General features: G+C 52.3%; 1 protein-coding gene across 1 annotated transcript in view; it reads right to left on the bottom strand.

The window, feature by feature from the left end:
- Window positions 1-2,648: 2,648 nt before the first annotated feature.
- Window positions 2,649-24,263, bottom strand: part of CCND2 (cyclin D2) — a 28,348-nt gene continuing 6,733 nt past the window's right edge. Inside the window, exons 4-5 of the mRNA XM_024733110.1 lie at window positions 16,674-16,822; window positions 2,649-7,986 (exon numbers count right to left, since the gene is read on the bottom strand). Coding sequence (XP_024588878.1) covers window positions 7,837-7,986; window positions 16,674-16,822 — 299 coding nt within the window. The 3' untranslated portion in view covers window positions 2,649-7,836. The remainder of the gene's footprint in view (window positions 7,987-16,673; window positions 16,823-24,263) is intronic.

The following is a 24,263-nucleotide window of genomic DNA, read 5'->3' as shown; positions in this document are numbered from 1 at the left end:
CAGAACGGCCAGACGTACTTCTCAGGAGGAATTAGGTACATGGGAATCGACGTCTGTGGCCCAGTTCATCCCGTTTCACGAGGATAACATCTGTGTTCATGGTGTTTAAAATCCGTTATATTTTGCATACTCTTCAAGCTCTGAGTATTTTCCCATCACTTTTAAAATCACTTCCCATCCCCTTATTTTTGGAAAAAAGTCAAACTCTGCTTCCAAACTCCCCTGCATCTTTCCACACGTGTTTTCCTAAAACTCATTTGCTTGAGGGAACCCATCCCATGTTGTCAGAAATTGCCCCCTGCCACCCAGGGCATCGGCGTTTGCCGTCAAGAGCCGTGTGCAGTCTTGGGGGCGTGTGTGTGTGTTGTGTCCCGCGGAAACCCTCTTAAACCAGGGGGCATGGGTTTTGTCTGCTCTGCTCTTCCTTGCCGGCCCAGTGTAGACCCTGCACACGCGTGTCGGCTGTGGCCAGTCAGCTCTTTGTGATGTGCTGACCCTTCCCCCTGGCATGTTTGTTGCCGTTGCTGCTGTAAGAGCAGGGCAGAAATGATCTGGTGTAATACCCAGCTCTGAATGTTCGCCTCATGGCAGCAGGTTGAGAACATCACTAAGGCAACTGGAACTTTCATTTTGGTGTGACCTCTGTGTCCTGACTTAAAAGTCCCAGATCTCCGCAAAGTCATTAGAATAGTCACTAGAGCATGAACAAAAGACCTGGGATTTCGAAGTCTCCACTCCATCACTAACTTCCACTCGCAGAAAGGGCCCTTTTGTCTCAGGTTTGAGGTTTTCCACTTATAAGATGAAACGGATCTGAGAGTGTGTTGTGAAGGGGCCGTTGGATTGACCCAGAGCCAGCTGTGTGGGATGGAACACTTGCTTCTTCAGCGGCCTTCCCACCTGCAACACCCGTAGCCCCGGATGGGAGAATCCAGCCTTGCTGGATGGAACTCGTTATGGAGCGGTGTTGGAGTGTTATTAATGCACACGGCACCAACACTGCAGGGCGAACAGATCGGGAGGGGAGGGAGGGAGGGAACTGGCTGGACAGCAGGTCATGCAGAAGAGGATTCCAAGGATGGTTAAGAGTCAACCAGAGGCCTTGGAAACTCCAGAGAGGTCCAGCGGACTCCACTAGGCAGAAACCCAAGAAAAACGTTATCCCTACTTTTCCCCAAGAACACTGGAAATCAGTGGGGGATGGAGACAAAGAGGAATTTCGAGAGTCCTTGTAAGATGAAACATCCTATAGAGTGGAGCTCCTTGGGAGTAACAGGGAATGTTTTCATCTGGACTTCCGCACCGTGACCAGTATTTATCTTCCCACTTGCAACTCAGGTCAGAATGAAACTGGAAAACAGCCTTCAGTGACTTTTTTCTTTTTCCTTAGGAACTAGGTTATTATTTTGTGTCTGTGTAGCTCTATTTCCTTTAATATTTCATTAACTCTCACAGAAATTCACTTATGTTTTTACTTTTATTTTCACATTTAAACAAATTTTATATTGGAGTATAGTTGATTTACAATGTTGTGTTAGTTTCAGGTGTACAGCAAAGCGATTCAGTTATACATATACATGTAACTCCTTTTTTCAGATTCTTCTCCCATATAGGTTATTACAGAGTACTGAGTAGAGTTCCCCGTGCTCTACAGTAGGTCCTTGTTGATTATCTGTTTTGTATAGTGTGTATACGTTAATCCCAACCTCCTAATTTATCCCTCCCTACCACCTTTCCCCTTTGGTAACCACGTTTGCTTTCTAAGTCTGTGAGTTTCTGTTTCTGTTTTGTAGATAAATTCATTTGTATCATTTCTTTAGATTCCACATGTAAGTGTTATCATATGATATTTGTCTTTTTCTGACTTATTTCACTTAGTATGAGAATCTCTAGGTCCATCCATGTTGCTGTAAATGGCATTATTCATTCTTTTTTACGGCCGAGTAATATTCCACTGCATATATGTACCACATCTTCTTTATCCATTCAGTGACTTTGAAGGAGACAGGGAACTACAGAGAAAATGAATTTTCATAGTAACGTCAACAGGGCCTGACCCACCACTCTTGGGAAAGAGGCTGGTCTGAGTCGCTGAGGTTGGGGAGCAATGGGCAATTTGTTTAAGTGTGGACTTTCCCACCCCTTTCCCAGGCTCTACCTCACCACCCTTCCACCAAGGCAGAGGGAGTCCAGTCCTCACAGGAGGGATACAGAGAGGGAGGGTCAGGAAGCAGGTGGGAGCCGGGAAGAGCTGCAGGCAACCGGGAAAAGCTGCGGAGGTTGGGTTCTCCAGAGACACGGCCTCCCCTCCCCGCCAAGCCAGGAGATACTCACACCCAGGAGTGAGTAGCTGGCAATAATCAGAAGATTAGCATCTGAGGTCTGGTCAGGAGAGCAGTGACTGACCCACCTTCTGAAGGTGGCCTGAGGCTTCTGGTTTATAAGAGGGTTGTATGGGTGACCCAAAAGTTAAAAAAAAAAAGGTCATCAATTGGTTGCACCGCAAATGACACACAGAGATGACCCTCCACGTTAGGATTTGCATTTTACCCCAGCACCAACTGCGGCCAACAAGAGTCCTGACTCAAGAAAGTTGTGTTCCACGCTGAGGATCGCTGGTCAAGAAAGAAGTCAAAAGAGCCAGAGAATTTAGGTCAAGGTGAGTTTATTGTCCAAATAGCATAACCTAATTGCATCCAAAACCATTTTCAAATCCATCTTTAAGCTAGTCAGAAAAACAGGTTATTATTTTTAAAAATCACTTAACACCGAACAGATAGGACCTCTGAAAAGGCAGCTTGACTATACCATGTCACCATCATGGCCAATACAACATTTTTTTTCCCATACTTCCTAAAAACCTTCCGTGTATACTCATCGTGCGACTTTCGCACTTGCTCGCATGCCGACCAAATAAACACCCACACCTCTTACAGAGTACATGGTGAGAGAATAAAACTGACGGGATATGGCATTACACTCAGTTTAAAGCAAAAAAAAAAATTTATAATAATAATAAAAGAAAGTCCAAGACGAGAAACTGTAACAGAGAGAGAGAGAGAGAGAGAGAGAGAGAGATCTGAGGTACGTGGTAATGAACATAATGGAAAAAATCCAATGGCCTGGTGATCTGCCGGGGATTTCAGAGCTGGCCAGCAGTAAGAAACACAACCAATTAAAAAAACAAAACAAAAGAAACCACGAGAACTTTTTTTTTTTTTTAAAGGATAGGCACCTGTCAAAATACACTGGCTACTGTAATGGCTACAGTCAGTAAGGCACTTTTTTCCCCAAAGTAGGCTGAAGGCAAAGGGATAAATGTGGCAGCTCCAGCATGCGTGTGTATGTTTGCCGATGGCTTCTGGAAACCCAAGCCAAGAATCGGGTCTGACAGCCCAGCCAAGTCTAAAAGCAGAGACACACGGATACAGAACGGTGGTTCTGGCTGAAGTGACGGTTCTGGGTCATTTAGAATCCAGAATCATGAAAAGCCAAGTGGGATGAGGAAGCCATACACGTCCTCTTGAATCTCCCGGCCCGATTTTGTACAAACGGGTGACAGGAACTGCCCCGAGCTCACTGTGCTCCGTAGCTACAGAGCGTCTGCTGGCTGAAAGGGACTTTACCGTCTCAGCAGTAATTTCCCTTTTAAAGCTATTCTCAGGGTCGGACCGTCTCAAAGATAAACAAAGAGGAATCCTTTTGGCTTAGAAGCCAGCTGGCTTACTCAGATTTCCCCCCCGCCCCGTTCTTACTTCCCATTTCCACTCTACCAATATTCTCTTCTTGAGCTAGAAAATTATTTACATGAGATAAGGTGCGAGTCTATTTCTTCTCCCAGCCCTGACCCCTGTGGCCCGTGGAGGGAAAATGCCCCTGCCCTCTTTGAGAAAGTCATCCAATCCTGCTACCGTCCGCAGCCCCTTCGGAAGGGAAGCCCCCGATGCCCGCAGCCGAGGTGGCGTCCCCTCGGAGCCACGCGTGCCCGACTCGGATGCTGAAGGAGGCCGAACCAGGCCTCCACTGTGGCACACGCACCAACAGGGACCCGGCTGGGGGACGCAGTGGGCTGCTCAGTGGGGTGGGGCAGTTCCAGAGGACAGCCTCCCCGGACAGAAGCCCCTTCTCTCAGCCTGGCGGGGGGTGGGGGGGGCGTGCATCGGTCCCCTGCCCCCGCCTGCAGGCTTCTCGGCTGTTATGGACCCGCATGGAACTGAATTATGCTTAGCATATATTTTTGGCATACAAGGATTTTCCCCCGTAGGATTTGGCCAAAATTTGGCAGGTTAGGGGAACAACTTAGCTCCCACTGATGGAGAAAAACATAAACAAACAAACAACCAAAAAAAACAACCAAAAAAAAAAAACCATACAGAGGAGGAAGTAAAGAAGAGGGAGAAAGACAACAAGGTAGAAAAAGACCAGAATAGGTTTGGAACCCTCTTAGTGGGAGGAAAGAGAAAAAAATGCATGGGGAGAAGTGAACTCCTCTGGGACAAAAACTCCTACCGAGGAAACCAATCCAAGGAGCGGGTATAAGCCAGTTCAGCAAAGCCGGGATCCCTTCTTTTGTGTTAAGGAGAGAGCAGGCAGAAAAGCTAAACTACCTGGCACCCTCCTCACCAGCAACCCTACACCTCCCATCACACTAGGCCCTGAGGATGGGAAGAAGACAAAGCCAGAAGGCCCCAGTGGCCCCCTGGGGGCTCCAGGGCTGGGAAGAAGAAAAAACCAGAAGGCCCCAGTGGCCCCTTGGGGGCTCCAGGGAAAGTGGAAAGTGAAGGACTCTGGGGGAGTCTGTTGGCCTGTTTCCTTATTTGTCAGGTTCTCTCATTTGCTGCTTCCCTTTGAGCTTAGCGGCTGGTCACTGTTCAAGGGATCTGTACCTGGCTTTCTCTTTAGGTTCCAAGACTCCCAAGAACTCTAGGGTCCATGCATTCCTCCATCCTGTGGAACCCCTCAGGGCCTAGAAGAGTGGCCTGTGCAAAGTGTGCTCCCGATAAAACACAGGCTGCTCAGCCTTCCTCTCCAAAACCTCAGAATACAGCACCCACTGGCCCACCAGAAATCCCTAGAATGTCAGGGTCACGTAACTCACCAAGTCCTGAACCCTTCTAACACACTTCAAGGGAGACTGACGCATCTGGGACTGCATATCTCTGCAGAGAAGCAGCCTCCCTACCTCCCTTCGACCACCAATCCAATACTCATCTGACCCATTTTTCCAACCATGCCAATTCAACGCACGATCTAAAACCTGAAAACCATTTAGTGCCACTTAGCAAGGACCTGGCTGCGCTTGCCTGCCGCAGGCCGGACAGGCGGGAGCAGTTGCCGTGGCAACCCTACCTGCTGCAGGTTCAGACCTAGGAAACCCTCCGAGATCATCCTGAACGGGGGCTGCCCGTATCCGGGAAGGGGCCAGAGAGAGGGGAAACGTTCGTTCCAGATGAAAGGACCCAAAGCAGATGAGAGCCCTGCTTTAGAAAGGCCTGCAAGATGAGACTCTCCAGATAGCCTGCTGCAATTCTCTAGTCTGTGTCCTGATCGCTGGTACCCACGTGGTACCTACTCCACTGCATCAACCTCTGTGCTGAGTGTCAGCCTTGCGGGGGAGGGGAAATCCCTTGGTTCAATTGCATTTTTTCCATCATGATGAGGATACCAGAGTCAGAATGGAAGCCTGATGACCTTCACCACGGAAGAGGTCCCTGGGCGTGAGAGACCCTGGGGCCAAATCCTCCACCTGCCACCTGGGAGGGGCCGCACAGCCTCTTCCCCCACCTTCTGCCTTCCCTGACTAATGGGCTCCCAAGCAGAAACTGTCCGGTTGTGAGGTATTATGAGAACAAAAATGTGAACCATTTTCTTTTGTAGCTATTGATTTTGTCCAGTACACCTGAGGTAAAGAATACTCTGTCTTTGAAGGATGTGACCAGAGAGGAAAAAAAAAAAAAAAAATCCATGAATACGCTACCAGAAGAAAACAAACTATGTATGGAAGGGCTTTTCCAGTACGAAGAACTCCTATCTCAACCATCTACTTCAGGACTTGGAAATTTAAGCGGGAAAATAATATATTATAAAATTGTTTATAAGATAGCAGCACACTCGGTGAAACATTACAGCTATAGGTACTGTTAACGTGGATAACAATGAATGATCTCAGCTTCTTAGCAGCGCAAAAAAAAAAAAATAATAAAAAACTGAACATAATAAAATGAAAAATAAGAGACCCTTAGATTTTTCTCCATCTTAAACCCTTATACTATGAAACAAGGCAGAATCTGTGTATAAAACAATTCTTCAGAGTAGCCCTGTTCTGATTTTTATTTTTACTTAAAAAGGCAAATATTTTAATAGCTTCATTACCTGTCAATTATAATTGTGCAAAAAAAAAAAAAGTTGGTGCTTCAACCTCTCTGCTAACTGAATGCCTCTAAGACGTGGAGAGGAAAAAAAATTCAAGTACGCTGAATGCAACCTTGCAATGAAATCAACAAAAAAACGGAAACGGGAACGAAATGCCACACTGATGACCCGCTGTCTGTCTTTGCACCAGCAATAACGCTTTTTTCCATGTCCAAAGGAGGAGTATAGAGGTGGGAATTAAGATCCTTCTGTGCCATCAAAATGGTAACAGAGCTTTGTTTTTAGGAATGTTGTGATGGGGATTTCAGCGGAAGAGGATGTGTCTTGAGTTCCGGTGGGGATGCCAGAGAGTGTCAGATACAGGACAGCAACCCAACTGGGGGCAGGAGGGGAGGGGGCACAGGAGGAGAAGGGAGGCATCAACTCTGCATGATTTGCATAAACCATCCCATCTATCCCTCGGGAACAATTTTTAAAAGTGCTTTTCGAATGGAATGGTTTATACCAAAACGCTCACCTGTGGACCAGACACGCCAATCAGCACCAAAGAATTCGTTTGTTTCCTAATGAGGGATGCCAAGGTCACATTACTCTCTTGAACACATCAGGAGAAAAGTTTCCATTCCAGATCCCACCCTCGGGCTCCATCTGCCTCCATCTCATAGGAGTTTGGGGGATGGCCCGTCGCTAGATTTTGCCCCTTTTAGATAAAAATTGGGTGGTGTCTGCAACGAACCATGTTTGGAAGAAGAAGCAAGATGTCGAAAAACGTGAAACCCCAGGATCCAATCACCTGTGTCCAACGGGCAAACATCACCTCTTTTAGGTAGCAGCTACTGTAGACAGCAAGAGTTGTCACTAGACGCCCAGCAACGCTCCTGACTTAGTAACAAACAGGTGGTCGGGAGAAAGGGCGCTTCTCCATCCAAAACGGTTCGATCGCACTGAGATCCTTTTGTAACTCCCTCCCCATCCTGTCCCTCCTTATTTCTAACTCCTTCTCGAGTTCATTGCTTTGCAATCTAATCCTGCCATAGTGGCGTCTGCAATTCCTCGAAAGTATCCTACCAGGGGTATATACATGCTAGCTCATAACAGGAAAAAAGAAAAGTCTCTAATTTGTTCCCATAGTGCAGGCATACATTTTCGCTAGCTACTCTGCAGGTTCTCCTGTAAGCGTTTTACTATGACTTTTAACATCATCAAACAATAATAACTGTTCGCATATATACGGGATTCCCTTCTGTTGTACTTCAAATAGGCACCAAATGCTTTTACTGATTCCGTGTTTACAGGACCTTTATCTCTCACTTCTAAAAGATCTTTCAATATGATCTAGGTGGGGGCAGGTTTTTTTTTTTTTTTTTTAAGTTTCATTCTAAAACATTAAGAGAACAAAACACAACCGGAGAGAAGGAGAGGGCAGATTGGACGCTCCTCTCCCATTCGGCCTGCCCGACATCCTCACAGGTCAATATCCCGCACGTCTGTAGGGGTGCTGGCTTGGTCCAGCTCGTCCTCCGACTTGGATCCGTCGCCCTGGTCCTGACGGTACTGCTGCAGGCTGTTTAGCAGCACCACCTCAATCTGCTCCTGGCAGGCTTTGAGGCAATCCTAGAGGAAGAACGGTCCAGACCAGAGCTGTTAGCAAAGGCAACAGTACGCAGAGCAACTGACGAAGTCTGCGCTCGCTTTCCAGTAGAAAGAAAGCTGAAATGTACAGGAGATGCATCCTTCCGGTGCCGGAACCTCACCGCTCCAAGTGGGGTCCACGGACCGGCAGCATCAGCACCATCTGGGAGCTTGTTAGAAATGCAGAACCTAGGACTTCCCCGGTGGTCCAGTGGTTAAGCATCCACCTTCCAATGCAGGGGACGCGGGTTTGAGCCCTGGTCGGGGAACTAAGATCCCACAGGCCACGGGGCAGCTAAGCCCACGGTGCCGCAACTACCGAGCCCGTGCGCTCCGGAGCCCACACGCCAAAACCAGAGACAAGCCTGTGTGCTGCGATGAAAGATCCCGAGGGCCACGACGAAGACCGGATGCAGCCTAATTAATTAATTAAAAAAAGAAAAAAGAAATGCAGAACCTCATCCCTCTCCAGACCAGTCAGATCAGAATCTGCATTTTAGCAGAAGCCCGGGTGAATTGTACGCACAGGACCTGCGCACCACTGGCCAAGGTGAGCAGCTGTTTGTGGCCACACGGTGCCTGGTAATCCAAGGGCCAACGAGATGCTTCCCGCCTGGGGACACTGGGAGGTGAGAAGGAAAAGGGGAAGGCCAGCCGTACAAACAGTGTGACCGCACTAGACTACCCAAGGGATAGATAAGAGAATGGACTGAACTACACTGACCCTCAGAGCGACTGCGGAACCGCTTAAAAACAAGCAATCTGGTTTTCGCTTATTTACCGTTCCCTCAACTCTCATAAAAATACAACACAGAAATGTTTTCAAAATCCTGGACACTTGAGCCGTCTAATTTGGGAATAGGCAAAAAAAAAACCAAAACCCTGCAGCATTGCTTTGATATTAGTCTGTATTTGGTCGGGGAGATGCACAATGTGTTAATCTCAGGCAGGTGTCTCTGTTAGCTGGGTGGCACGGGACACAGCGGCAATTCGTGGGTGTCCCTAGGGAGGGATGGTGGTTGGTAGTAGCAAGTGGGAGGTGAGCTGAAGAAATTGCTCTTAGGAGCTATTTCCCAACATCTCTCCTTGGCAAGCCTGCTTTCCTGTGCCCTCGTAAGCAGCACAGACACATGGAAAGTATGTTAAATCCACTCTGCCCGGGTCTTTCCACAGTTTAATGTACGTTTCCCTTGTGCTTGTTTCACCATGCAACTGCCCAGGGGTTACTGTTTGCCGAGCACCAAAGCGTTATCTCTGTTTTCCCAAGATCTAAAAATAAAGTTGGGGTTCTTAGGAACACCGTTTCCATTCCCTTCTCATCTCTCATCCATTTCAGCTTTGTATGAAATTCAAGATTGGGAGCAATGGCAGACCGAGCACTAAGGGCAGAGATGAAATTTCACCTGCAATGAATTAAGAGTGACTAGAAGGCAGGGGTATTTGCTGTCGCCCCACCAGACTTGCAGGCAGCCGCTAAGTTATCTTCCTTCTCTGACCTCAGTTTCCCCACTTGTAAAATAAGGCTCAGGAAACGCTCACAGACGGAGGACCAACTGAGATCATTTGGACAAAGTGCTAAGTTCAACACACGACAATCATTTATTATGAACAGAAAGAAGTCCATCCTGGGCTGTGAAAGAATTCCTGAGATTTCTTTGAATCGAGGTACGAACGAGCATTCGCTCAGGACAGGCGAGGCGGGCAGTGCAGCGGGCACAGTGGATGGAGCGTCCGGCAGGGCAGACGTACCCCGGCCCAGAGCTCCCTGTCCCCAATGAGAAAGAGCCAGGGAATGGCCACTGAGGACCCAACAACATTTCTCAGACTGGCTTGTGGCCTCGCCTGGTCATGTCCTCTAACCTGCCTGACCCCCTAACTGGTGAATTAGAAGCTGACGGGCCTCGCCCACTGCCTGCTCTGCCCGTCCAGCACTCCTCCTCCAAGGCCCGTCCTGCAGTGGCCGTGCTTCTGGTCACTCACCACTCACGAAGGTGCTCGGCGGTGAAGGCTAAAGGCAGGATGCTTCTAAGGGCACCTGCATTTCAGCGGAAGGCACTAGAGGACCCGAAAGCCTTATGATCTCAAACAATCTTAAAAAACAAGGTTAACAATGTAAAAACTGGCAACAGTCAAAACTCCTCTGGCTTGTCCCTGAGGAAGCTCCTGGCCAATCCTGTCCGACTTTCCTTCCCCAAGGCTCTATTTCTGGGTCAGCACATCTGCCACCCCAATAATACGACAAACTCAGGAGGCCGTGACCATCACTGCCTTAGCCACACCAGCAGCCGAGATGGATGGTCCTCCAAACAGGGAGACCGGGCTCTGGAGAGCTAAAGAATTTGATCTGGGGCCACGGACAGTCTCCCTTTGGGTCACCCATGTTCCTACTGTTCCCGGTATTTAGACTTCCCTCCCAGCAGCCTTAGACCCTAAAGGAACAGTTCTGAGAAAGGCCTACAGGGAGGGCTGGCACACTGGGCAGTGACTTCTACGGAACTTCAAGAGAACACAGGCGTCGAATGTCATATTTATGTAACTTCCAGCCAAAAACAGCTTTCCCGAATAAAATGAAGAAAGATTTCACATAAAACACAAACTCTCCTTTCTTGATTTTTCCAGTCCCACTTGAATTTCAATCTAAATCATTCCTGACTATGGCCAGCTCTTCCTCTTTGATACCTCTTACTCCAAGGGAAAAGGGACGACTATAGCAGCTCCCCCAGAAACGAGGGACCCTGAAGCCCACAGGCTCAGCTGTGACAGCAGGACGCTAAAGCTCTCGGTGGGTCGATGGCATCCCTCATTCCTGGAAAGCGCTCTGGGGTCTCCGTCTAACCCTCCCCTGGTTCCACTGCTTCATGACTTGGCTGTCCTAACCTGAGTTTCAACCGCGGGGACCTCTCGCTCTTGGCTAGATGAAAACCTACTTAAGGGCAAGAGCTTGTCTTGCATAAAGAATGTTGCAAGTTCTACTCTGACAGTGGCAGGAAGGAAACCGGCATCCCTCTTCCTGGAAACAGAGCTCACTCCCTGCATTTTAAACCTTCCTTTGGGATTGCAGGAGTCCTTCTTGGGCGTCCCAAGAGCGTGTGGATTTCCTGTGAGCTGGTGGAAAGTGAGGTCCGAGGGAGGGCGGGCTGGTGCCCCTACCTCAGCAGACACGCCCCTCCACCCAGTCCACCGGGCCCCGGTCTTGCCGGAGGGGCTCCCAATCTCCCGAGTGGGTAGGAGAGCGCCGGGGGGGACTGGGGTGGGAGCGGTGATCTGGAGGAAGGGAGGCGGCCAAGCCCAGAGAAGGAAACAGAAGGAGGGACAAGTTGTAGAGCCTGAAGGGAACCCAAAGCAAAGCTGGAGAGAGTGATGGCCATGTGCCCACGGGTGGAGTTCTAAGATTCTTACAGGATCTGAGAACTGGGGGCTCTGGGGGGCTTTTGGAGATCCAACAGCCAGCTGCGCCCACTTCACAGCTAGAGAGCCGACCCGAAGCTGGCTCCCCCCCGCAACCACACCTAGTTAAAAACGATCCCCGGCCTTCAAAGGGTGAGACTCCAATTCCAGAACCGTCTTCCCTGTGCGCCTCTCTGCCTCTTCCGGGCTCTAAGGAAGGACAGGGCAGAGAATCTCCGAGAAAGGGAGACACAGCCCAAGCGGCCTGGAAAACCCCCGACAGCGCCTCCGATGAAAAGATGCTGCGTGCACGGCAAGTGCCGCGGCTCCGGGCCCTCTGCTTCTCCGCAGCCTCCAGAAGCACCAGCCATTGTGTCGAGATGCCCCAAATTAAGCTGATTAGAGGGAGAGCCATAATGCTCGTCTGTCAGCCTGGACAGGTGGCACTCCACAGTGTTGGGGGTCGGGCAGGCCTCCAGCCCGAGGATGCTCGGGCCCCTCCCCCCGCCACCCCCGGCCCAGAGCCCTGACAGCGGCATTTGTGATGCCCGGCTCCTTCCCCGGCCCGACTTCCTCCGCGTGCTGGCTCCAGCCCCGCGCCCCGCACCCTCCTCGGCCCTCTGAATGGGCTGCGGAACTGCTACCATCAGCCTCCAGTGTCACTGCATCACGGCATTGTCACCACACACGCACTGCACTCAACAGGGCCACAAAGGGCTGAATGAGCCCCAGACCCGCGGCCAACTCAGGCACAGACAACTTAGGAAACTATCTCATTCTTCCTTTCTTCACAGCCTGTTGGGCTTATTTCCTTGAATACCAAATGAGGCCCGCGGCAAAACTCGAGCTCAAGCAGGGGCGGGAAGCATCGGCCTCCGTTTCTGTTTCCTCTGCCGTCCCGCCCCCAGCTTCCCGTCCACCGACTCTCCTGCGGGCTTCTGACCACAGGCCCTGTTCGGGGCACAAAGGGCAGTCTCGGGGACACGGGGGCCCTCAGGAGAAGGTGTGCTGTGAGGGCTCCGGGGACCAAGGCAAGGGTGGGGACCCTGGGGTTCTGACATGCAGTCACTATCGAGTCTTCCCTGGCGCTGCGGATGACCCTAGGGGAGGGATGGCCTGGAATCTTCCTGGGCAATAGTTAAGAATTCAAGGGACTTCCCTGGCGGTCCAGTGGTTAAGACTTAGCCTTCCAATGCAGGGGATGTGGGTTCGATCCCTCGTCAGGGAGGTAAGATCCCACAGGCCTCCTGGCCCCAAAACCAAGACATAAAACAGAAGCAAAATTGTAACAAATTCAATAAAGGCTTTAAAATAAAAAAGAAAAAAGAAGGCAACAGACAGTTTTGGTGTAATCTAGGTAGAAAAGGATACATGTAATGACAGGACGACTCCCATCTGTACCTGTCCTGTTAAATACCTTCCAGTAACTTCCCATCTTCATGGCCCGTGAGCCCCAATTCTACTTGTTCATTAGTGACTTAGGAAAATGGTGTCACGTGAAAACAAAGTGACTTGCTCTAAGATAAAGTCAGGTAAAACTCAGGGGACCCTGACATATTGTTAATGTTAACATCTATCTAGCTTTTCCAAAAGACCTGGGGAGACCAAAGCACTAGAAACACACTTGAAACCCACCTGCCCAGCCTTTGTCCCCCTTCCTTCCTCCCCCGCCCTCCCTACATCATTCCCCAATGACTCTGCCAGGGGATCTGGAGAAAAGGCTGAGTCAAAGTTGGGTCTCGTTCAAAAGAGTCTATATACAAGTGAACAGGGAGATAAAGGCTGGCACCAAGCTCTAGCAGGATGCCGAGGGGACGGAAGAGGAACCCCGATTCTGCCAGGGAAGTGGCCCAGTCGGTCCCCCCCTTCGCAAGCGGACCCTTGGCAACGGAAGCCCCAGTAGACGTTCCCCCAAAGCCAGAATGGCCTCTCTGGCTGGTGTCTGTTTTTAGCAACACTTAGGAGTAGAAGGAAAGAGTACTTAAAATACACCACCCTCTGAGACTTTTATTCCCTGTAAAACTGTCAGGCTTCTCACTCAGCTTTCTCTTTGGAATGAAGCGTTCCGGTTTATTTTGACAACCAGAGCAAACAACAGAGAGCAGCTTTCTCAGGGCCGCGTGGGTCCCTCCTATCAAAGCTCTCTGCCGCTGGCCAGAGAGCCAGAGAGATGGCTCTGGCTGTTTCAGGGGAGAAAGAGGGGATCCTCTTTCTACAGTCATATCTCTGACAATCCCCGGAAAAAGGACACCGTCAGCTGGCCCAGGTCTCTAGGTGCAAGGTGCAAGGTGCACGGGGCTAGCACACAACTGTAGGGACTCTGGGGTCAAAGGCCGGCACTTCCCGATTCTTATCTGCCCATGCACCAGGGCCCATAGGGCAGAAGGTGGTCTGGGCACTGGGCTTCCCTGTGGGAGGGGGGCTCAACGCAAACCCCTGGGCACTTCAGTGTGGCCCAAGGACATTTTATGTCTATGTGGGTATCTACAACTTTTTGTTGTAGCAATATATACACCACCCAGCACTGAGCGACTTCATCAGTATTAAAAGTGTACAGCGTCAGCTTTGAGTACATTCACTGTGTCGTGAGACCACCACCCTCTCCAGGACTTTTCTTCCCAAACGGAAACTCCATCCCCATTACACAATCACTCCCCCACCCGCTGGGCCCTGGGAACCTCTATTCCACTTTCTGTCTCTATGGATTTGACTACGTCTAGGGGCCTCGGGACCTCATGTAAGTGGCATCCCACAATATTTGTCTGTGTCTGGCTTATTTCACTTAACACGTCCAAGGCTCATTCATAGTGTAGCATGTATCGGAATTTCATTTCTTTTTAAGGTTGAATAATGTCCTATGGCATGCACATACCACAGTTTCTTTCTCCATCCCAAGGACATTTTCAACCACCAAGTGATGGCTTCTACTCTGTATTTTACGTTAGGCCCGGAGAGCTCCTTCCCGAGGGCTGATTTCCTACTGCACGTCTAGTTCCAAACACCTGCTTAGCATCCACTCACTTGATCTTCATTTGCTGGGGTTTTACGTGCCTTACCGTGGATTCACCATACAATCGCTATGTTCCTTGATGACAGGAACCTCGTCTTTTATTTTCCGTGTGCCGCCCACCCCCCAACTTCTTCCATGCTGTCTGTGCCTTGCTTGTTCACGGGCCTCGCTCACAAGGTGACAGCCTGCACCAAGAGCTCTCCAGAGAACACAGGCTGATGGGTGGGAGCACTTAGCGCCCGAAGTCCGGCACACACAATAGCTGAGGCACCGAGGACGTCCCCAGGGAGAGTAGGAGTGCGGCTCTGGGGACCCGAGGTAAGCTGGGAACTTCCTGAGCTCTCCAGCTGTTCTCTGAAACAGTGGTACATGCATGCTTGGTTTTTCACATTAAAACGTTTAACCCGGGGCCAACTGGTGAGAACGAGGCACGTTCAACAGCTCGCGACTTTTAGAAGGAACCTCTAAGCCAGCTTTGGGTCTAGTTGACCCAGTCTGACAGCGACTAGGATGGCCTGGCTACATAGTATCTGAAAGGGGCAAGCAGTGTCTCCCGTGTGAAACGAGAGACTGGTTTGCGGACTTGAAAAGCAAGGCACAGCCCACGAGCTCCCTGGCACCCCAGGAGCGACCTCTGTCCATCTGAAGCCTGCAGTAACGGGTGACAGAGAGATGCGGGAGAGAGCTGGAGACCCCGTGGGGCAATCAGCCCATCAGGGCACATCTAGAAATATCTGAAGGAGGTTACTATGCTGGTGGGGGGTGGGGTGGGGGGGAATCAAACACTTGTCACTGACATTTTTGTCCCCGGGGGTCGAGGAGGGGCTGGTCTTCAGCGGGTTGGGAGTCCTTTTGGCAAGGCAGCCTTAATAGGAGATATTCAGAAAAGGAGGGAAGCATATCATTTCTATAAATGCTAAGCTCCGTCCAAGATTTGCCTCTAGAGGATTCGAAGAGCATTCTTCCCAGGAAGCTGCACCGGAGGGTCTTTTCCATCTATATTTTGGAAACCATGCTTCGGAAGCCTGTTTGGAGCCAGCGTTTGAAAAACATCTCTAAGAACTGTTTCAGAGGAGAACCCCTCCCTGTGCCATGTCCTTGAGATGGTAATGAAGGCTGAGGCAAAATCTGGGGGGGGGGTCGGGGGGGAGGCCAGCCAACTGCAGTCTTAGGCGTGCTGACATCTACCCTTTCGCCTAGCATCCCCGGTGAAGGCACCGGCCCCAGGCCTGTAAGCCACATTATCCCTTATAAGTCAATATATGCCCACAGCAGGGCATTCAGAATCCCCCTGACCATCTAGAGGGGGTCATCACAAAGTTCCCCTGCATTCTTGAGCCTCTCCATGGTGACTTGAGAGGGGCCTCGGAGCTGACACCCCTCTCTCAAGTGGCTTTAAACCAAAGGCCTTTTTCAAACAAAAAGATCCCAGGAGCTGCGGCGAGGGAGGAATGCAGGGTTCCCAGGCTGGGCGTCAGAGCCCCCAGGTTCTGGTCCCAGGCCGGTGACCCCGGCTTCTCCCCCTCTCTGACCTCACAGAATGAACCTTCTGAGGACCACAGTTTCCAGCTAGCTGAATCAGAGCCTCCCCGGACCCTGGGCTGTCCCCCAAACCTCTCTTCTTCTAAGGAGCTCCGAATGCTGGCAACCAGAGTTCCAGCCTCTGCACTGTCCACAGGGCACCCGGAATGGAAAAATCTATCGCTAATAATAGTTCCTTGCATTTGTACGGCACTTAACTCTTTTTAAAGTGCTTTTTAATCCGTCATCACGTTGAACTAAAGGGAGGTGAGAGGCAGGCGGGATGGAGAGGTCTGTGGAGGTGGACGCCTCCTGACGGTGGGGGGCCCCTCCGTCTCCCAAGCCCTGAGGTGCAGGAGGGGCTCGCCCGGGCCCCGCCTGCCAGCCTCAGCGCCCGTGAGCAGGCAAGAAAGCTCCGCGCTGGAGGAGAGGCAGGCTAAGCATTGTACATAAATGGAAACAAACAACAGGCGACAAGTCAGACCCACGGGGAAGCCCGGACCACACAGGAAACTGGTCAGCAGCCCTCCCTCCCCGCCCGTCTCTGCTTGCGAAGCTCTTTTCTCTATTTGATGGCACGTGAGGCCTCACCTGCTGAATTCTGTAGGACCGCGGGTGCCGATCTTAGAAAACAGAAACCAACAGCAACAAAGAACCTCTGCCACCTCCTCATTGAACCAACTGTCTCTTTCCCCGAGCTGAGGAAAGAGAGGCCTGGTCTCAGCCAAGAGGATGGATGGGGGCCACCTACCACGTCGGTGTTGGTGATCTTGGCCAGAAGGTCCACCAGGGCGTCGCCCGTGAGCGAGCTCACATCCTCGTCCTGCTGGAGCCCACAGATGGCGGCTCCCACGCTTCCAGTTGCGATCATCGACGGCGGGTACATGGCGAACTTGAAGTCTGCGAGGACGAGAGGCGGAAGGTCAGGACCCCCACGGACGCATCCTCTCCTAAGTCTTTCCTTCACGAGACGCCCTTCATTTGCCCATGACTGTGGCGGTTCCAGATTTAAAAGGAGGAGATTGAGTAGAACAGGGAGGTCTGAGACCAGTACAGACAAGATAGCCCACGTGCTACACAAGTGACACGAGCCAAGGACTCCACGTGTTCGAAGGAGGGGGAAGTACGAGCAGGTAAATCTTAGGAAGGACGACAGCCCTGACGTGACTGCCAGACTCTCTGGACAGGCATCAAGGACTGAGACGGCTCAGAACAAAAGAGATGATTTGATTGAAAAAAAAAGAAAAGGATGGGACTTCCCCGGTGGTCCAGTGGTTAAGACTCCATGCTTCCACTGCAGGGGGCCCGGGTTCAATCCCTGGTTGGGGAACTAAGATCCCATGGGCCATGCAAGGAAAGTGGGAGAAGCAGCCATGGGGGGTGGGTGCTGGGGGGCAACTTTCACACAATTCCCCACTTCTACCCAGCGTCCAGGGCCCTCAGAACGTTAGAAGAGAGGACAGGAAGTCAATCACACTCCCGCTATTAGCTGTCCTAATCAGAGGAACGACTTGCTTTAGATTTTATGGCTTTGAGGCCTGAAGATCCCATTTTCTTGCTGGGGAAAAAAAAGAGCGGTTTGCTAGAGACAAGTGGAAAAACGATGATACATTGGATGGGCTCGAACCCCCTCATTTTCCATTTCTCCAAGAGCAACTACAGAGGATGCTTTTGTGTACCAGCCTGGGAGCCCAAACACCAGTTTCTTCTGGGGTGGGGGGGTGTCCCCCAGAAGGGCCGGCAACCAAATCGGCCCCTGCTGTCCACGGCGAGGAGGTAAGGATACACACCCCTTAGCCCTGCTCCTGCTGCTAAGGGCTCCCACCTGCCGACACGGCCAGGACCTGACTCGTCACAGCCTGTGTGATCCAGCCGTCAGCCACAGAAGCTGTGTACAATCAGTACCTTAACGTCGTGGATGAGAAACCGAGCTGTCTGAGTCTCCACTGCCCTCACCCTGTCCTGTGCTGATAGATGAAAGAGGTGAGAGCTTTGTCCCTGATCCTGACTGCAGCCCCGGAGTGGAGAGCATCTTCCACAAAGGGTTCTCTCTAGTTTTGCTATCATCCCAGTGAATTCACTGCACGTAGAAGTGGAAAGTTGGAGGGAGGGGGATTGCTGTAGAGGGAAGACGTGGGTCACACTTCCATTCCCAGCATAAGCACCGCGTTTAACCTACAGAAACAGTTCAACCTACTATCTCCCCCTCTTGCTATTCTATCAACATAGTCCAAGGACGCACTTCTATCAGTGACCCCACTGTCCACATCAGGTCAGTGGCGTCCTCAGAAACTGCGCTGGGTTGCTCAACCAGGCACACACCCTTCCCCTCCTGGCCGAATGCCATGAACACAGCAGGCCTGGCCGTCTGTCTGTCTTTCTCCATGGCCTTCTGTTCTTAGCCCACGCACCATCTCCACCTCTCGAGGGATGTATATATATTACGCCATTCCACCCAAAGCCTGCTGTGCTCTAACTCATCCAGAGCCTCTTCTCTGTCCCCGGACAGTGACGAAGCCAGCCTCCCTGCCTCCGGCTCTGCTGTAGGTCTCTTCGCATGGGGTCACACAGGAGTGTTTCTCTGCCCAGTAACCTCGTTAGCTCCCCCCGGGGACATCCACAATGCAGAGGCAGCAGCCAGCCCGTGGCCCTGGGCCCACACAGGCCCCGGGTGGGAGCAGCTGGCAGGGAAGGGCAGGGCAGGAGGGGATCCCCGGCCCCCCTACCCCAGGCCTCAGCCCAGGAAGCACAGCCCACACACGCCTATCTTTGCATCCCGCTGCCTGCAAACCCAACTCCCACTTCCAGCAAATGAACTGATCCTGGCAGTCAGGGCGTGTGGATGAATGGTCCTGGGGTTGCTGAGAGGATCGTACCTCCCTTCTCGTTTCGTGGGAAAATGCCGAGGGACACTGTCCCCTGCCCCGCCCCCCAGAACTGAGAAGCAGGGCAGTGACCCCCTCTAGGGCCCCGACAACTGCCCGGCTCTCCCACAAAGCCAGGTCCAGCCCGTGGGACCCTGAGTGAGTCACTTCCTCCCTCCCAGCCCCTTGGAGTCCCAGTTGTCTACATGAGGAGGGTAGAGGTAGAGCAGCGAACTAACTAGTTTTTCTAACCTCCACCTGCAACTCAGTACAGGGTCATGAAATTCACTGGTAGGTGGTGACCAGCATTTTTTGTTGTTGTTGAGTTGAACAAAATGTTAGAATAGAAAGTATCAGGAAGTAATGCAAATAGTGAGAGTCAATACTGTCTTAAGAAACATTTGTATCGATCTGACGTATATTGACAGTTATCCTGAACTGCTTTATAAAATGCATTTCTTCCTTTATGGTTTAGGTCCAAAAAGCTGGAAGATGGTAGGTAGGCTGGCTAATCTTCTCGGGTCCTTCCGGCTCTAACTGGCTTTTTACTTAAGGCTCTGGAGTAAAAATGACTCTCAAGGAAAAGAATAAGGAAGAGACAATAGAACACAGCACAGCTTCCCCCAGGCAGCAAAGTCACAAGACATCTCTCTCCATCCAGCAGTTCTGCATGGCCTCAGGGGCTACCCCAAGACCACACCCAGGGACACCCCCCTCTCTGCTGGCAGGGGAAATGGCAGAGAGAAAAACACCTGAATAAAACATCTGAAGGGTCGTGTCCTTGTACTAGCTCTTGTTAGCTAACCTCCACACTCACCCGTAGAAAGTTCCATCCAACCCATTCAGCCATTTCTGGAAACCTTAAACTTTTGGCTATGGAACTGGATGGATAGATTCACAATATCTACTTGAGGGAGGGGGCAAAAATAAAATCAGGCTTCATGAGCACGTGCTATGATCAAGACTGCAACTGTCCATAAATATGTAAACAGAAATGCATCAACATGCATGCACATGGGGATATTAGGAAAATACAAAGATGTATGTAAATTTCCCCACCATCCAGTGGGGGAGACGCTATTTGCAAAAATAAAATACAAAGTAACGATCTCTCCCAGATCTCTGAATCTCTTGGTCAAAAAACGCTGACAAGCTCTATGTTGGTGCTGAAGGTGTGCTCGGGGGTGAGGGCCCATCTCCATCCTCAGCTGCCCACCTGGAAAGGTGAAGTGTGTGTGACCTCCTAAGAACCCGCCCCCCAGAGTGAGAGGCAATTAGCTGAGCAGGGACCCATTCTGATCGAGTTACGACGTGTCCCTCCCTGTTCCAGGCAGCACCATGATGATTCCCCCACAAGACACGGGACATATGATCTAAATGGCTAGGTGACTTCTAAAGAAATGTCTCAAAGAAAGGAGGGAGGTGCCCACGTGGATAGGAGCATGAGAGACACTTAGGAGCATTCCCCAAAAGGAGGTGGGAAGGGTTTGGGCCAAGCAGCTCCGAGCACTGGAAGGTGGAGGCCACGGAGGCTGGTGACCTTACCACCTACCAGCTGCGTGAAGGTGGGCAAGATACCTGACCTCTCTGAGCCTCCATTTTTCCACCTACACATAAGGATAATAATTATACTCTCATAGGGTACTTCTGAGGATTCAACTCGGAGAACAGTGCCTGGCTCTCGGTAAACAATCCACGACACCCACCAGCAGCATCACTGCCACTACCCCGCTATGCCTACCCCAGGGGCCCGCTGGGGGATCGGGGCGGGCGATTCTGACTGCCGGAGATTCTGTTCAGCGGGGAACAGCAGGTCCTGCACAGCAAGGCCGGGAGAACGAGGGCTCTGCTCTGGCCGCCCTGAGGCTCTTTCACTCTCCCGCGCGTGCTCGCGCGCTCTCTCTCTCTCCCTCCCTCTCAGAACCGGCCTCATCGCATCCCCACTGCCTCCTGCTGCTTTGTCAGCAGTGGGGGAAGCTGAGGCCTCACAGGGGGACGGAAAGAGGGCACAAGCACACAAGGAATGAGAGAGAAGTTGGACTATTCATTCAGCTGGGGTCACCCAGAACCAAGGAACAGGTCCCATAGCTCAGCAGCCCTGACCTGACCTCCACCTTCTCCGCCGACCAGCCCAGGCAGTGTTCCTACTGTTTGCTTACTTGGCAAGGAATTAGCAAAGAACAAGGTGAAATTCACCTGCTTCAAGACACTCCCTTTTACGGGTGAATCGATGAAATCTCGAGAGGTTAAGTGACCTGTCTAACGTCTGATGCCGGGCCTGGGCTTAAGATGGAGAGAGGCATCTGGACGCTGCGCTTTGAGACTCACCAACAGGTAGAGAGCTCTTCAGAGGCACCGCCCACGCCCCACTGGGAATACACGGCCATCTTTTCCATCAGAGGCCGGAGAAAAGGCCAAAGGAAGGAGCCCTGGCTCAGGAGTCCAGGAGATGGGAACCCCTCCCGTCTGTGGCCCCAGCCTGCTGTGGGATCCTGCACAGACGCTTTACCACCCAAGGACCTCCTGGGGCCCCACTGGGCTCCTTAATCTGGACAAGGGCAGAGGAGCTGCTCCACGCTCATCAACTTGGCTAAGATTTCACTGAAGGAAGCGTTCTGAGCCAAGCGGGTTAGAAACCACAGATTACGCGGCCCTGGGGTGGCTTCATCCCCATTGTTTTGACTATGGTGGCCGAGGCCTTGACCGGCAAGTGTGACCACTGTGCTTCTGTTCACCACTAGGGGGCGAGAGGCGCTCGCTCCAAGGGGAAGAGAATCAGGGATGCCCTTCTCTCCCTCTCCTCCAACCTGCCTCAGGTGGGCCTTTCAAAGGCCAGGGCCGGTGGGGGGCTGGACGAGGACCCTCAGCCTGCTCCCCACGCACCTTACAGCCTGGTGGGAAGTGAGATGGGCCCTGTCAAGCTGCCCATATGCAAGAACTGAGACTCCCGGTTCAACAGTCCACTTCCCTGGGGCCCCGTGACCGCTCCTCGGTGGAGGGAACTCAGAGGGTCGCAGATGGAAAGGGCTTTCCATTCTTCCTTCCACCTTCCAACCACCCAGGCAGACCTCCCTTTCTGGATCAGGGGCCAAGTCGTGGACCCTCTCTGGGCCACCACTGTCCGGCTGTAAACCAGGGATGAAGCGTCGCGAGACACATCCAGGTACAGCCAGGAGGACGGGGAAGCTCTGGGGTATCACCATCCCTGGGGCCCAGGGAGCCTGGATAGCTGAGGGCAGCACCTCGGGGTGGGGGGCTCCTAGGCGCAGAGGGAGATGCGGGGTGCCGTGGGAAGGGAGGCTAAACACCCCCTCCCTCACCCCCGCCCGCGCCAAGTTCAAACTCAATGCCACTGGCTCTTCTCAACTAACTGGAATCATCTGTTCAGCATGATGTCATGCATCCGGAATCTCCCCCACGCCGGCGCGATCCTGAGTCATCCCAATGGTCTCTTTCCTCGTTGGCAGACTTGGGGGCTCTGCCATCAGAGCGGCACCAGGGGGGTGCTAAGAACAGTGAGCTGCCCAGCATCCAAAGCTCTAGGGAAGGCGGATATGAAGGGCTCCCCCTCACCCCATGGCCTCCACTGACCAGTACCAGCCGAAGTCCCCACCCCAGAGGCTGTTCAGGGCTGGGAAGGGAAGAGGACACCTCTCTCCGTCTCACCACCATGTGAAGCCTCAAGCCCCCGGAAGGAGGACTGACAGCCCTGCCCTTCCCGCGTCTTCCCCTTTCACACACAGGCACTCTCCACGGACTGCGGGACCACCGCCAGCTCTTTCACAAGCAGCTTTCCCCCTCAACTAGCCACACAGCCCCAGGGTCGCGGCTGCCCCCGAAAGGCCAGGATCCCTGGGCGGAACGGAGCAGGACCTGTGCTGCTGTAACTCATGCCTGCTACCTGCCGGCCTGTCCCAGGCACGCGCCCATCGCGCACACACCCTGGCCCCAGAACGAGGCATCTCATCTAGCCGGAAGATGGTCCCCTCAAGAAAAGCAGCCCCTTGGCTTTTACTCCGTCAGGGCCATGGCCCTAAAACCCCAGGCAGCGGGATGCCACGTGACTCGGCCATGCAGACACACTCAAGGGCAGATCAGGGAAAGAAATGCCTCTCAGACAGGCTCATCCCCTCTAGACCCAGAAACGTGTGAAACCCTCCTTGTGCTCTGAGCAGTCCACACGTGGTGCTCAGTACCCAGCTGGAGGTGTTCCTATTCCCATCCTTCCCTGCCCCTGCCCCACGCTAGCTCCTCTCTCAAAGGGCAGTCTTCCCGACTTCCTCTGCCTCCCCTCGGACCTCTATCCCCTGCCCCTGGAATCCCAGGCTCCCTCCTCGGGCCCCAAACGTGGCAGCTGCCCCAAGGACCTGGCCAAGAAGGCCAGGAGTGGCGGACGGGATCCCCAATTTTTCAGCGTGGGCCTTCAGGCAATCCGGGGATCTGCTTTTGGCCTGGGTCACTCCACCCACCCTCCCGACCTGAGTCAGAGATCAGCGACGGGGAGTGGGCAGATGGACCCCAAAAGATATGTCCGTCAAGAGACAAGGTCAGAGCAGAGCGCTGGCTATCGACAGCTGGGCGATGGGGGAGCGCAGGGTCAGGGGTCAGCTGTCCTAGAGAGAAAAGGGCTGGTTGACCCCTTCTCCACAGTGAATCGTGACAATGGAGAGGAAGGGACAGCGGGGCCTGGGAGACAAAATGACAAGTCAATGAGGGGCTGACCTCTAGGGGCCAGGCCAGACAGCAGAAGGGGAGGAAGCAGAAGAAGGGCTACGGTGTGCAGGGCAGCAAGAATCACGGGCAAAGAATGGTCCCCCAGGGCTGCAGGAAGGGCACAGGGCACGGACACTCCACGAGGCTGGGCCTGGATCTGGGAAGCTCAGGGACAGGAAGCCTGCTCTGGGATCCACAGTGGGGGGGCTGGACCCTGCATCTGAGCCCACGAAGGCCGAGCACGCCGTCCTGCTACACTCAAATGGGGGTAGCAGGGTCAGGGTTAGGAAAGTCATCGTATCCACTCAGTAAAAGTCAGAATCGGAGACGTTTTCACATTTGGTAGCAGGGCACATCGCATACACCTTGCCTGGTTGACAAAGGACCTCCTTGTACATCATCTCTCTTCTGATGTCCGTCTTCCTGACCGCCTGAAAAGGCTGTAGGAGCGTCACGTGTCAACAGGCATATTTTGCAGAAGAGGCTGAGGTTCAGAGAGGTCGCGGGCTGGTAAGTAGCAAAGCCCGACCTTTTGATTGTGAACAGGGCACGTACGCTACATTGCAGATAACGTGCTCATCTTAACACATAACAAGATACTGAAAGAAGTCAAGCCCCAGGCCCACCTTTGCAATTCCAGTACATGCTCCTGGCAACCGTGAACCCTGCCCTCTCACCCGGGGCAGGGGGGAAAGGTCCACCCAAGCAAGTTCTTTCCCTAACACTTCTGACTGAAAATATGAACCCCTGACGCTCTACCCTGG

The sequence above is a fragment of the Neophocaena asiaeorientalis genome, unplaced genomic scaffold (assembly GCF_003031525.2).
Source record: "Neophocaena asiaeorientalis asiaeorientalis breed wild unplaced genomic scaffold, Neophocaena_asiaeorientalis_V1.1 scaffold150, whole genome shotgun sequence".
NCBI classification, from domain to species: Eukaryota; Metazoa; Chordata; class Mammalia; order Artiodactyla; family Phocoenidae; genus Neophocaena; species Neophocaena asiaeorientalis.
The sequence above is the reverse complement of the archived record's forward strand: the minus strand, read 5'-3'. Positions and strand labels throughout refer to the sequence as shown.